General features: G+C 38.2%; 1 protein-coding gene across 3 annotated transcripts in view; it reads right to left on the minus strand.

The window, feature by feature from the left end:
* Window positions 1-16,136, minus strand: part of LOC123959365 (A disintegrin and metalloproteinase with thrombospondin motifs 7) — a 98,122-nt gene that overhangs the window by 63,995 nt on the left and 17,991 nt on the right. For all 3 annotated transcript variants that reach the window (XR_006822279.1, XM_046033373.1, XM_046033374.1), the window contains exons 5-6: window positions 2,640-2,723; window positions 740-864 (exon numbers count right to left, since the gene is read on the minus strand). Coding sequence is in view for 2 of the 3 variants with exons in the window: in XM_046033373.1 (XP_045889329.1) it covers window positions 740-864; window positions 2,640-2,723 (209 nt within the window). In the remaining variant the exon portion in view is untranslated. The remainder of the gene's footprint in view (window positions 1-739; window positions 865-2,639; window positions 2,724-16,136) is intronic.

Here is a 16,136-nt window from a genome sequence, read left to right on the forward strand (position 1 = left end):
AGACTGGGACGGAGATTTGTCTTCCAACAAGACAATGATCCAAAACATAAAGCAAAATCTACACTGGAATGGTTAACAAATAAACATATCCAGGTGTTGGAATGGCCAAGTCAAAGTCCAGACCTGAATCCAATCGAGAATCTGTGGAAAGAACTGAAAACTGCTGTTCACAAATGCTCTCCATCCAACCTCACTGAGCTCGAGCTGTTTTGCAAGGAGGAATGGGCAAAAATTTCAGTCTCTCGATGTGCAAAACTGATAGAGACGTACCCCCAGCGACTTACAGCTGTAATCGCAGCAAAAGGTGGCGCTACAAAGTATTAACTTAAGGGGGCTGAATAATTTTGCACGCCCAATTTTTCTGTTTTTTATTTGTTAAAAAAGTTTGAAATATCCAATAAATTTCGTTCCACTTCATGATTGTGTCCCACTTGTTGTTGGTTCTTCACAAAAAAATACAGTTTTATATCTTTATGTTTGAAGCTTGAAATGTGGCAAAAGGTCGAAAAGTTCAAGGGGGCCAAATACTTTCGCAAGGCACTGTATATACATACAACAACCACATGTTGTTAACTTCAATTAACTGCATAGTTAATTCAGTACAATTCACTACATGTTTGTGATTCAGATGCATACAGCTTTGATTCTTCATTCTGCAACCATCTAAATTAGTAAATCTATAACTGCTCTGGAATGACTAAAGATGATTAAAATATCTTGGAAGACCATTTTTATTTACCTGGTGAGCAGAACTGACACATCATGGTGGAGTGGGTGTTCATCTCCTTTCATGTTAAGTTTCTTCTGCCACTTGCAGAAGCTGTTCAAGCTGTTGTCAGCATGGTGTGTAATCTTTAAGTCATCCTGTTATACAAATGTAACATTGAGATGAAGGGAAGACAACATGACATGGACAAGTAAAAAATTTGTATCTAGGTTGCATATCTGGAGCAATTCAGCTAAAAGGCTGCATCGTTTGATGTCAAAAGGCATGCATCGACATTGAGAAGGTAAAAGTAAGGTAATATGTCACTCAACTTTTGGCAACACTGATTTGTGCCATTCTCACATCATCCTTGTCTGTAGTAAATTTCTGTAGATCTTTACAGTTTGTTCAGATAAACTTAATGGTCCAGGACATGTTTCTTCACACGTGCTTTTGAATTTACACACATGATGATCAGAATAACTAGTGATGCAAATAAGTATCTCTCTTTTTTTATTTGACCCAGTCACATCTACATCTTATTATCTGCTACTGCAAATGACAATATCTGATAAGTGTTGACTTCTGCCGACCAACTAAAAGCAGATGTAGAATATACTTATGAGTCATTATGAATGTGATTATGCAAAGAATAAAATGTATGTATACAGGTTTCATTTAGATAATATAGGTGATAAATGACAGTCACAGCTACTCTAGTAGTTATTTTTATTTTAGAAAATGTCTATCTCCAATGTTTTAAATTGCCTTGTAAACTTTAATTAACACGTCTGAGCAAATTAATTCACTGGGCTTTGCTCATTTTGTATTTAGATTATTCCATTTCCAATGCATCAAAAACTAATGAAAAGGTAAAACAAGTTGGTGTCACTATTCAAATACATAATTTCAATTTACTATGTATGTACAGTGTTAATAAATAAACTCAGCTAATGGATAAGGCACTAGAAGACCAGATATCATAAAGGATGAACAGACTAAACAGCATTACAATACTTATACAAGAAAAAGACAAACATTCATGAATCTATCTGCTTTTGAGTTTTATTGGTCACATTGAAAATTAGGACCCTGTTCATTTAAAAAAAAGAAGCAGGAAAATTACTTCAGAATTTGGTCTTTTCAACATCAAAACTTGAAGAGTATCTGTGCTGTAATGCCTTTCACCCTGGCTTTGCATTAGGGCTTTGACTTAATATTCAAAATCTGAACTACCTTGGGAACAAAAAATGTTAAAGCAAGAGTTCAACATTTTGGGAAATAAGCTTATTTGCTTTCTTTCGAAGAGTTAGATGAGAAGATCGAGATCAAGCTTGTATCTGTACGGTAAACAGTTAGCAGCTGGTTAGCTTAGCTTAGCATAAAGACTGGAAAAAGGGGGGAAACAGCTAGCCTAGCTCTGTTCAAAGGTAATGTCTGTCTGACCGACTTCCTGTCCTGTTTTTTCACTAGTGCAAACTTGAGAAAACTAGCTAGCAGCGCTAAAATGGATATCTGTTTGCTGACTTACTGTAAAATAAAATAGAACTACTTTAAAGGAATGTTAGCTTTTCGCTCAAGTGAGACAACATGAATGAACAAAACAACTTCAGGTTCACTACATAGTTTAGGATTAGGCTTTGTGGGTTATTTTTGAATTACAATTCACCTTGTTAGTTTGAAATAATTATTTTAAGCTTAATGCATGTCATCACTGCACATATACACAATATGTTATTTACACATTTGAGGAATAAAGCGTGGGTCTTTTTTTACTGCTCAGCTGGTGTAATCTAAAATTAATCTAAAATAAAAATTTATATACACAATATGTTAATTACACATTTGAGGAATAATGCGTAGGTCTTTTTTTACTGCTCAGCTGGTGTAATCTAAAATTAACCGCATTTCATCAACATAAACAGGTTTTTACCTCATCCTGCTCCAGTAGGATGAGTCGAACAACCACAATGTTGATTGCATTTCCAATACTGCCGTCTCGGAACAGACCCGCCACCTGAAAAAAGAAATCACATTAAACGTTTGGAAATCATATGATTCCTGACTACCATGACACTGGGTAGATCAAAGTAATCCCAATGAGACAATTTATACAACAAATAAATTGTTGATTCATAATTTGCTCCATATAATGAGCCATTTATATGGTATGACTGATAGAAACTAAGGTTAGCAGGTAACTGCTATGGCTCATATGTGATAACACTATCAGAAAATAAATCTACAAAAAAGAATAAAAAAAGACATTCGATTTAAAACTTCATTATACAGAAAAGTCAAACCTCTAAATTATATCGTTATAATTTAAAAGAAAGAATGGTGCATTATAGTTACAGTATCTAAAGTGAGTACACCCCTTACATTCTTGTAAATATTTGTTTATATCTTTTCATGTGACAACACTGAAGAAATGACACTTTGCTACAATGTAAAGTAGTGAGTGGACAGGTTGTATAACAGTGTAAACTTGCTGTCCCCTCAAAATAACACGCCATCCAGCCATTGATGTTTAAACCACTGGCAACAAAAGGGAGTACACCCCTATGTGAAAATGACAAAATTGGGCCCAAAGTGTCAATATTTTGAGTGGCCACCATTATTTGCCAGCACTGCCTTAGCCCTCTTGGGCATGGAGTTCACCAGAGTTTCACAGGTTGCCACTGGAGTCCTCTTCCACTCCTCCATGACGACATCACAGAGCTGGTGGATGTTAGAGACCTTGCGCTCCTCCACCTTCCGTTTCAGGATGCCCCACAGATTCTAAATAGGGTTTAGGTCTGGAGACATGCTTGGCCAGTCGTGTACCCTTAGCTTCTTTAGCAAGGCAGTGGTCGTCTTGGAGGTGTGTTTGGGGTCGTTATCATGTTGGAATGCTGCACTGCGGCCCAGTCTCCGAAGGGAGGGGATCATGCTCTGCTTCAGTATGTCACAGTACATGTTGGCATTCATGGTTCCCTCAATGAACTGTAGCTCCCCAGTGCCAGCAGCACTCATGCGGCCCCAGACCATCAAACTTCCACCACCATGCTTGGCTGGAGGTAAGACACACTTGTCTTTATACTCCTCACCTGGTTGCCGCCACACACGCTTGACACAATCTGAACCAAATAAGTTTATCTTGGTCTCATCAGACCAGAGGACATGGTTCCAGTAATCCATGTCCTTAGTCTGCTTGTCTTCAGCAAACTGTTTGCGGACTTTAGAAGAAGTTTCCTTCTGGGACGACAGCCATGCAGACCAATTTGATGCAGTGTGGTGTATGATCTGAGCACTGACAGGCTAACCCCCCCATCCGTTCAATCTCTGCAGCAATGCTGGCAGCACTCATACGTCTATTTCCCAAAGACAACCTCTGAATATGAGGCTGAGCACGTACACTCAACTTCTTTGGTCGACCATGGCAAGGCCTGTTCTAAGTGGAACCTGTCCCGTTGAACCACTGTATGGTCTTGGCCACGGTGCTGCAGCTCAGTTTCAGGGTCTTGGCAATCTTCTTATAGCCTTGGCCATCTTTATATAGAGCAACAATTATTTTTTTCAGATCCGCAGAGAGTTCTTTGCCATGAGGTGCCATGTTGAACTTCCAGTGACCAGTATGAGAGCGATAACACCAAATTTAACACCCCTGCTCCCCATCCACACCTGAGATCTTGTAATGGCTTTGTGATGTTATTTTGAGGGGACTGCAAATTTACACTGTTACACAAGCTGTACACTCACTACTTTACAATGCAGTAAACTGTAATTTCTTCAAACAACAAATAAAACATTTTTACATTTTCAGAAAAATCCTGTCGTCTGTTTTACCTTCATTCATTCATTAATTTTGTGCATCGAGCAATTTAAAAGATGACCCGAGTCATTCAGAGGAATTAATTTATTATCTCCACCAGACATAGGCCTGGAGGGGTTTGGATGTGTGTGCATATCTACAACACCTATCAGCCTAATATTTTTGTGCACACTTATGACTGTTTGCTCAAGGACCTCCTGTGGTTGCAGTGATTCACAATTTGTTAAAAACCAATTTGTTTTAGTCGTTCAACATGCCCGCATTGAATCCCCACTGCCATCATAAGGGAAGTGCACTTTGTAAGATCAACCCTTGGGAGGGCTAAGGAAGCGAGTCAACAATGATGGTCACTCCAGAGGTGTATATCATCCAGAGTGCACAGCAGTTATGCATTTGGTGCAAGAAAATTTTGGACTGATGTAGTAGGCTGCATAAAACTTATGTTGCCTAGTTAGTAGATTGTTTAAGAAAATTTCATTGATGGCTTCATATTTTTCCATATACCTAATTGCATTTACTAATTATTTGCATTGCTGATTTGTAAGATATCATAAATCTGTAATTACAAAGTGCCTACATACTTCAGTTAAAAAAAGACACCTTAGCCTCATTGAAATGAGTCTGCAGGTTTTTCTGATGATTTGAAAAACGCTGTATAGCGCTACGCCTACAACTAGCAGTCGTGGGCTGAAAGTACAAGAGCAGGTGCATTCCATTGAAATCCCCTCTACTATTTGAACAAAGCCATTGACTGAGCTTATCGTTAAGCTTAGATTTTTATCTTTTCAGCAGTATTCGCTATTTTACAATATGCATTATGAAAAAAAGCATTTCCGGCAATGGGATGGGCTAAAAACAAGGCGTATCTGTTCTGTTGCAGGCCACATTTTGGCTTTTGTCATGGCTCAAAAACTGACATCCATAGAAAGACTTGGTCTCGTCTTGAACCAAAGCATCTGCAGATTAATTCCATCCTCCATCCATATATTATGATCCACAAAAGTTATGCATGACACGAGATGAATAATTCCCCATATTTATTATCTTCACAGCCATCCTGGGACAAAGGGGCAACTGAGTGAGATTCACCTCATTGTTTGGGCAGAGGGTTTATTTTGTGAGATATGTTACAAAAAAAGATTCAAAATAAATAACAATGCTTTAATTCAGAAGTTTGGACTGTTTATTGTTTCGTTATTAAGTTTATACACTCAGACAAACGAAGGACTCTCAGTAACAATACCATTATTATAGCCCATGCATCTTACATAAACCTGAGACTATACTATACAAAAATCATCATTAAAAACTTGACACAGCACATCTAGCAGGAGACCATATGGGGTTTGTTACTGGTAGAACACAGAAGGTCAACGTATTAAGAAACGAGAAGTGAGAATCGTGGAACAAAGGTCTGAGATTAAAGGAACTCACACTGATGAGATGCAAGACAGTGAGCATCATTATCAACTGGCTCAACAGAGGCTTCCTCACAAAGCAATACCAGACCTTCACTTCTGATCTATTATGATAATATGTCTCATTAAATTCTGTAGGAAATGCTGGTAACACTTTCTATGAAGGTCATTGCTATAATGACTTATGCATATATTTATAACACGATATAATAAGTCCATAAGACATTATAACAGTTGTTATAATCACTTACAAGCATGCATTAGGCACTAGAGCAAACTTCATAATGTATTATGACCTTTTGATTTAATGTTTTATAAATAATAGTAATACCAGTTTATATCAATGAAAAAAAGAATCTCCGACCATGTTCCATAACAAATTATAACCACCGACTCTGCTTCGTTATAAATACACTTTAGTCACCATTTAGAATTAGTGATATAAAATGGAATAATAGCTTATAGTAATGTTTAAAGTTATATAGCATGTCTTTGTCTGCTTTAAGTAAAGGACATAATACCATATGAACTAATTATAAAACCTTATAACACGTAATTGTTTGCTTTAAGTAAAGTGACACACATTTTGTGCAGGAAAACAACTTTTATTTATGTTTCTTCACTTTATGAACAATCTGTATGAATTTTGAACATTTTGCAGTTTAGCACAAAAACACAACATAATTACATCAAGAAAACTCATTGTCAGGGTGGTGAAAGATCGCTCAAGAGAAGACCTGTTGCCGACCAACATCATGTAAGAAGAGGCTCAGATTGTGGTGGCAGCCCGGCTGACGGTGAGTGTCCTGTTTTTTTTTCTCCCTTTTTGTCTCTGTTTCTGTTTTTTCCCTGTTTTTTTCTCTGTACTCTGCCTGCCTCCCTGCGTCTCCTCCCCTTGTGTGCTCTCTCTCTCTCTCCCTCTGCTCCTGAGCCCAGCCAACGACCCACACCTGCACCTCATTTCCCCGGCATCCACCTCACCCTCAACTCCAGTCCCTCAACCCCTTTTTCCCCCAATAAAACCTGCCTATCTGAGCGCTGCATTTGGGTCCTCTCTGTCCCCACACCACACCACCGTAACACAGATGTTGTCACAGATGAACGGCGAGCCTATGGACAGTCCCTAACAGATGCAGTTGACAATTAAAGACCACCACTTCACAAAACGTAGCCTATTAAAAGACATTTTAAAGTAATTGAATGGGAATACTGTTTGGGCAGTAGGAATGAGAATCTCTTGCCAGCTCAAGATTCGATTTGATTACAATTCAGAGGGCAGCGATCCATCTTGATGCATTTTTTATTCTGTGTAATTTCTGGATAATTACGAAGCATTTCGTTTGCACATTAAAATCCAAAAGAAATGTCTCCTCAATTTCTTAAAAGGACTAGTTTACATCCCTGATTTACTTTAGTAGCCTCAGCTCCTCCGTGGTCACCAGCGTCCTACTTTAACAACCAGTTGTCAGACTCCTCTGGACACTGAAATATAATTTAACTTAACTATCAGGATGTACAGTATGTGTACAGGACATCAGTTTAGCTTCAACCTGCTGTTCTCATTCCTCAACAAGTTAGGTAGTAATGACACGCAACTAATTAACATTACTCCGTTACTAATTTAGCTAACGTTACACTGCAGCCAAAACCATGCTTTACAGATCTGTTGGAAGTGCCTTCACTTTTCCAGCAGTTGCGGAAACAACAGACTTAACGGACACACTGTGACCTACACTGCACGTCTGCCAGACTGACAACTTACTAAGTAACTTAAATATTTTCCTCTGCTAACTTTCACCGTCACGTTCTCCCCAGTTCTGCCACTCACTCTCTCTCTTTCGCGTGCACACAGGGAGCCAAAACAGCGATGAGTGCTGATCACTGGTGAAAATCACTGTCGCAGTCATATTGACGACCGTGTGAAATTTTAGTAGCGTGGTATTCATTCAGCAGCGTTAAAATGCATCGAATACAACACTGGTCACAGACCAGTAACAGAGATTACGGGTCTCTGTTATGTGCACTGCACTTCCGCAGTTCCGAAGGTTCCACCATTTGCGTTTCGTGAACATTATAGTATAGCACAGTATAGTATACTTCTTTGCGAAGCGGACATGGAAGATTCTGAATTGATTATGAATGAGAGAGAGTGAGCAGCAGAACGTGACGGTGAAAGTTAGCGGAGTAAAATATTTAAGTTACTTAGTAAGTTATCAGTCTGGCAGAACATGTGCGGTGTAGGTCACAGTGTGTCCGTTAAGTGTGTTGTTTCCGCAACTGCTGGAAAAGTGAAGGCCGTTAGCGCTAGCTAACAGTATTCCCATTCAATTACTTTAAAATGTCTTTTAATAGGCTACGTTTTGTGAAGTGGTTGTCTTTAATTGTCCACTGCATCTGTTAGGGCCTGTCCATAGGCTCGCCATTCATCTGTGACAACATCTGAGCCTCTTTTTACATGATGTTATAAGGTCGGCAACAGGTCTTCTCTTGAGCGATCTTTCACCACCCTGAGAATGAGTTTTCTTGATGTAATTATGTTGTGTTTTTGTGCTAAACTGCAAAATGTTCAAAATTCATACAGATTGTTCATAAAGTGAAGAAACAAATAAAAGTTGTTTTCCTGCGCAAAATGTGTGTCACTTTACTTAAAGCAAACAATTACGTGTTATAAGGTCTTATAATTAGTTCATATGGTATTATGTCCACCTGTAATATATTATACAGGGATAGATATTTTAACACTTTACTTAAAGCAAACAAAGACATGCTATATAACATTAAACATTACTATAAGCTATTATTCCATTTTATATCACTAATTCTAAATGGCGATTAAAGTGTATTTATAACGAGGCAGAGTCGGTGGTTATAATTTGTTATGGAACATGGTCGGAGATTCTTGCCGCACATTCATATATACTGGTGTTACTATTATTTATAAAACATTAAATCAAAGGGTCATAATACATTATGAAGTTTGCTATAGCGCCTAATGCATGTTTGTAAGTGATTATAACAATTGTTATAATGTCTTATGGACGCATTATATCGTGTTATAAATATATGCATAAGTTATTATAGCAATGACCTTCATAGAAAGTGTTACTGAAATGCCTTGTGAGATTGTTAGAATGTATGTAGTATGGTGGATTATTTTCTTTAATATTATAGAAAATAATATATATTAGAGCCCGACCGATATGGGATTTTGAAGTCCGATAGCAATTTAGATATTTGAGGATTTTAAGAAACGCATGAGAAGAAAGATTATCCCTAAAATTTTGTTATGTTGAGACCTCACCAAGATACCATTGCAAAATGAGTAAAAATACACTTTTTTGTTATAAACAGTACAACAAAATATATTAAAGTTCCCATAAATAAGAGTCAAATGCATAAAACTACAGAAAGATTTTACTACTAGAGTACTACTACTAATGAACATTAAAGTAAATAGTGTATTGTGGGGGCCAGCAAAACAGAAACTATAAAAAAAACAACCTATATACTACTACTGCTACTACTAATTATAATAATACCATATATCATATCTCATGACATTGCTATAATAATAATGGTAAACAGGGCTCTCCTACATAGGCAAAAATTATGTATATATTTTTGTCATGCAATAGTTATTACCTTACATATAATCTGTAATCTACTATGAGGCATATTCACTTCTAGTTTATCCCTTTAACAGCACTGTTAATTCTAGCCAAAGCTACGAGAAACCATTTCCTAACCACCACCTGGCTCTAAAACATATTGCCTATGATACACTGACACAGAGAAAATGCTGTTGTTGAATTAATTTAATACTACATAACTGTCTACAAGGAGGACCTGCAACTTTGAGATTTCACACTAACGTTTCACATTCAAAAGAAGAGGTAACGTTGGAGAACTTTGTTAGGCAGGAAGCCATGTTTGATTCATGTTGAGCTCATGTTTATTTACATGTCCCTTCTGGTTTAATCATTTCTGACACAACGACTGTAACTAGAGACAAGCAGCTCGCAGATATATTTAGAATACGTTACAATATAGTTTAACTGCTCATTAACAACGTTGCCGCTCCTCTACTGATAAACATGGTATTGGCCTCGTGGCTAATTTAGCAACAGGCAGCGTTAGCTGCTGTAAGTTATGTTAAATAATATTTAGAAGTAATGAACTTGGGAGAAATGAGAGGACCGTTCACTAGAAGTATGGCACTGTTTCAGAAATAAATCTACAGTCACGTCTGTCAGCATAACGTTAGCCTCCACCATTCACCTACTGTAACATTAAACATCCTGCTGAGACCTGGGAAAGTGCAGTGAAAAACGGGCTAGCAAGTCTGGTATGAATGTTTTCAGAAGAGTAGAAGTGATGAAGGCTGTTTTTATTATTATTTAAGTCATGACAGATGATCAACTCACTGTGAATATTGAATGTGAGAGCTACCAGGAGCTTCTCACCATCTGGTAGGCTCCATCAACTGATGTTTTGTTCTGTGGTGCTGCAGTGTTTTGAACAGAGGAGCTGCAGCGCGCCCTCTGGTGGGCAAACTATTCAAGACCTGAGGGAAGAATCCGACTCTGTTTCTTTTTTTAATAGTCATATATCTGCTGTTATAAATGCAGATGCAGATATATCTGCAAATAACTTATATCGGCCAATATTATCTGCAAAACAATAAATTGTTCGGGCTGTATATAATATAATTTTATATATACTATAATGCCTTTGATCTGTTGATCAGATGCTTGTTACAAAGAAATACAAATCAAAAAAGGACAACATTCAGTGAAAACAATTGCACACTGAGTTAAAGGTTTGAGATCTTCTTCTTAATTGAATGCTCAAGGGTAGTGAGAGAGTCAATCTTGAGAATTGTGTTGTAGATAATTCCATAATTATCACACCATAATTATTAAAAACTAAAGACAGATTTTCCAAGTTCAGAATAAACACACAGGATTTGACTCATTTGACTCATTGGACATTAGTAGAGAGAGTTTGGTACTTTATACAGGGTGGTGAATGTCCAATAATGGCTTTATGGATAAAAAGATTTATGTATCACGTCTCTGTGCCGTGTGCTATGGTGGTCCATGACATAGGATGAATCCGAGGGCAGATGTATAAACTGTCTAGGGGTTTGACAGTGGAAGCAGCAGCATATCTGTAGATTATATCGCTATAATCTAGGACTGATAGAAAGACTGTATCTGTTTTTTACAAGTCATTTTTGCCGCAATTTGGTGATCTGTCAATATTGTTTTGGTTTATAGTGTGTATATATGTGTTCTCTATACTGTAGCGTATGTCTGATTTTATTATTGTATTATTGTATGAGTAAGCACATTGTGAGCAATGTACAATCCTGAGTCAAATTCCTCATATGTGTACACACACCTGGCAAACAAAGCTGATTCTGATATTTTCACTATTGTGTTTAAATTGTATTTCCCACATAAAGTACATGTAAATTCTAATAATGACTTGCAAAACACTGCTGAAAGTTTAGAAGAGCTATAATTAAATGCCTGAAAAGTAAAAAAAAAAAAGCTAAAATGCATTGGTTTGCACTACTTAACAATCTCGAAGTTGAACTGCATTAACTAAAGAGGTTAAGAGCAGATATGTTGCTAAAATTGTAATACTGTCAAAGCCAGAAGTTTCTAGCTGAAATATCTGAAAAAACTGAATTAATGTGAGAAAGTGCCAAGTGTCGTGAAGATATGACCTGAAAAACTATACGAGTATGAAGACTTGGGAAAGTTGGAAATTGTCTTTAATGGGATTTAAAAGTTGAATAATATCCATAATGTATTAAAGATTTGGAGCATTTTAAGGTTTCAATTGAATTTGTAGTTGAAAGTATAAATAAGTAGAAAACCTCAATAAAATAATTGAACAAGTTTGAAAATGTCTAAGACCTCTGTGTGTATATGTGAATGTTTGTGTGTGTGTGTGTGTGTGTGTGTGTCAGTCTAACTGACCTTATTGGCGCATCTCAATTAGCTGTGTGTCGCCAGCTGCAGTCAAAGGTTTTGTGTGTTTGTGTGTACGTGCCTGCTTGGGACACATGTTTATATACATGCGTTTCTCCTGTACTGTATGGTTGGGCTTAATTTTGAAGGACTGTGTCCATCCCTAGTTCCTGTTAAAATAGTTACTCTATGGGGCAATTATTTTGAAAAATTAGCCTCATCCTGAGTTCTCTATTACGGTACAGTTGCATTAAGTACTTGTTTAAGGTTGACAAGTGCATCTTGAAGAGCAATAAAACAAAGTTGTAGATTGTCAACAGCAAGTTATACAGAGTCAGTAAAACAGAATAGTGTCATCTACATAAAGATGGACATTACAGTAAGTTAGAGAAGAGACAATATTATTAACATAAATTATAAACAGTGCCCAGAACAGATCTGTGTGGAAGATCTTTTGTTGCTGGTAAAAACTCAAATTGGATATTTCCAGCTTTGAAAAACTGGAATCTTTCAGAAAGGTCATTCTAGAACAGTCGACATGCAGCAGTCAATCAAACCCAATAATACATAGTGTCTTAATGAGCAGAGAATGATCAATTCTATCAAAACAGGTCAATGAAAATAGCAGCATCCGTCCAAAACACTAAATTGTTTACAGTTACAGTTTAAACAATGTAATGTAACAGCAGTGATGACACTATGCATATGTCTGAAACCAGTATGGTGAGAGCTCAAAACAGAATATTTAGCTTTGAATGAAAAGAGTCCTGCTAAGATTGAATATGAGTAAGGACTTCCAGTATGCACTGCAGGTGGTGAGACACGTGCGGGAGTCGCTCTGTGAACTAGACTTTTAAACTCGCTTTGTGAAGCCCACCATTTCTGAAATCTTTTTTTTTTTTTCCCCACTTCCCCTTGTTGACTGCTGAGATACCTTATTCAATATCGTGCACAAAATGCCACGAAGGGGACCAAAAACGGATTCTGAACCTGAAGCTAATGCTAACGTCATGGATGAGCTAGCTTGCACGACTGACAGTCTGCGGCTGCTGAACTTACTCCAGCGATCACGGAAAAGCTGCTCACTACAACGATTAGGAAAAAAATTTCAGAGTTAAGTTTCTTGCAGAACTTCGCAAGTTACAATCTGCTCTGGCGTCCGCCATAGACGACCACAGAACCAGGATAGTGGCGCTGGAAGTGGCTCTCACCGACATGTCATCCAGCCTACAGACGGTAGAGGAGCGGTGCACCGCTTTAACCACGGAAAACCAGCTCCTCCAACTGAAAACCGACAACCTCGAAAACCACTCACATAGAATGAACCTTAGGATTATTGGCATCCCCGAAGGTGTGGAACAGGGAAGACCCACTGACTTTATGTCAAACTTTTTTACCTCCCTCTTTGGGGAAACTATCTCGCGCCCCGGTGATCTTTTACATGTGATCTTTTACATGTTCAATTTTGGGTTCCACAGTGTATACCTGTAACTGAAGGGGATTCTTCCACACCATAATTTAGCAAATTTATTGATTCAAAGTTGGCTCACCCTGCCCTCCTTCCTTATTTTACCTTTGTTAGTATTTATCTATGGTTTTTCATATATATTTTATTTTTACCCTTAACACAATTTAAGTTTAGGGCACATAGACTTCAATTGTATGGAGACTTCACTTTATTCTGGGCTTCTAATAACTTCATGTATGTTCACAGGGCTCTCAGGGCTAGGTATATCCTTGAGCACAACCCTGTTGGATGTGGGTAGGTGCACTGTCAGAGTAATTCCTATTTCAGTGTCTGGGTTAGTTCTGAATGCCCTGTGTTCCCTTTCAATGGGCATTCTACTCTGGTTGTTACTATTTTTCATGGCAACTTTTACATCACCTTTTTTCTGTTTATGTAATTACTTCCCCCTTGTCTCTAGATTTCTCCAGTAAATACCAGATCGCTTTTAGGCTGTATCCTCATATTCTTTCCATATGGCAAGTAACCAAGTGAAGAAGACTTCCCTAGTCAAGGATGGAGTGGTTAAATTCCTAAGCTGGAATGTAAAAGGCCGTGACTCACCGATCAAAAGAAATAAGGTATTTAAATGTATTCAGAGTTTTAATGCGGATGTATTGTTTCTACAAGAAACACATCTTAAAGTGAATCAATATCATCGCCTTCACAGGCCCTGGATCTCACAAATCTTCCATTCAAAATTTCAGAGTAGAGCCAGGGGTGTAGCCATCCTCATCCAAAACAATGTGCAGTTCAGCCCTTCGACTATACTTGAGGACCCATTGGGCAGATTTGTAATTGTGTCTGGCGTTCTGTATTCCTCTAAAGTCACACTTTGCAATGTATATGCACCAAATTGGGATGACCACCAATTCATCTCCAATGTGATTTCTCTTCTGCCTGATCTTAACACCCATCAGCTTATCATGGGAGCGGACTTCAATTGTGCACTGAATACTTCCCTTGATCACTCTTCTCTTAGGGCAAACACCCGGTCTCTAACAGCTAAAACTATACAGTCCTTTCTAGACAATTATGGGGTTGCAGACTCATGGCGTTTCCTATACCCTACTGCACGTCAATATTCGTTTTTCTCTCCAGTACACCACTCTTTTTCTAGAATAGATTATTTCTTCGTTCACCAAAAACTGTTACAGACCATTAAATCCTCTTCATACGACAGTATTACAATCTCTGATCATGCACCGTTATTGTTGGGCCAACATTTTGCGCAGAAACCACCCGGCTGTAGATTTTGGAGGTTTAACTCTCTCTTGCTTTCAGATAAAAACTATGCCCTAACTCTGATCCATCAAATTAAGACCTTTTTGGAAATTAACACAACTTCGGACGTGTCACCTTGCATAATTTGGGAATCGCTTAAAGCATATATTCGCGGTGAGATTATCTCCCATGCTTCCTACATTGCGAAACAACAGAGGTCAAAATTGATGAATCTCTCCTCAGACATTCTCGACTTAGACAAGAAATATGCAGACTCTCCTGATCCTGAACTATACAAGAAGAGGCTTGTTCTACAGACAGAGTTCAACTTGCTATCTACCAATCAAGCAGTCCAATTAGTTATTATTTTGAGTTAAGAGATAAACCCAGTAAACTACTGGCTTTTTTCAGTGATATAGAAATACCCACCATTACTCCTGAGTGTAAGGCTCAGCTTGACCAGCCCCTCACCCTCGAGGAAATCTCCTGCACCATTCAGTCTATGCAATCTGGCAAAGCTCCGGGTCCAGATGGTTTTTCGGTTGAATTTTTCAAAGCCACACACAACATCCTGGCAGGACCTATGGTCGACATGTTTAATGATGCTCTTAAAAGTGGGCTTTTGCCCCTCTCTGTCCGTGAAGCCTCAATTTCTTTAATCCCAAAGAAAGGTAAAGATCCGTTGGACTGCGGTAATTACAGACCTACAAGTCTCTGCACTGTAGATACTAAGATTCTCGCTAAATGACTGGAACCCATCCTACTTGAACTTGTCCACAATGATCAGACGGGATTTATTAAAAATAGAAAATCATTTTTCAATATTAGGCATGTCTTGAATGTCATTTACTCCCCTTCCGAACCTGAATCTGAAGAGGTCTTCGTGCTGCTTGACGCCGAAAAAGCATTTGATCGTGTTGAGTGGTAATATCTATTTGACACTTTGCATAGGTTTGGTTTTGGTGAGGTTTTAGGGTCCTTGCATGTATCAAAAAGTTTGGCTTCATCTCTGGCTACAAACTCAACATTCATAAGAGTGAGATTTTTCCCATAAACATAGAGGCAAATAAACTCCCACCCTCCGCCGTACCCTTTAAGCTAGCTTCGGATGAATTTAAATACCTTGGAATTACTATCACGCGGAAACTTGCCAACCTATTTAGTAAAAACTTTACACCTGCTCTGGAATCAGCTAAATCAGATATTACCTAAATTTCTGTACCTTTTTCAGTGTGTCCCCGTTTTCATCCCAAAAGCATTTTTCAGAACCCTTAATCAAGCCATTTCTTCCTTCATTTGGAATAAAGTTCCTAGCAGAATATGTAGGCCTATACTACAACTACCAAAAAGGTCTGGGGGGCTTTCCCTCCCAGACCTTCAGTCATACTACTGGGCTGCCAACATCCACAGCATTCTGTACTGGCCTCATTGCCATTTCGGTCTCAGTGATTGGGTCACTGTATGGGTACAAACTGAAGAAGCTTCCTGC

Source organism: Micropterus dolomieu, linkage group LG20 (genome assembly GCF_021292245.1).
Source record: "Micropterus dolomieu isolate WLL.071019.BEF.003 ecotype Adirondacks linkage group LG20, ASM2129224v1, whole genome shotgun sequence".
In the NCBI taxonomy this organism is placed as follows: Eukaryota; Metazoa; Chordata; class Actinopteri; order Centrarchiformes; family Centrarchidae; genus Micropterus; species Micropterus dolomieu.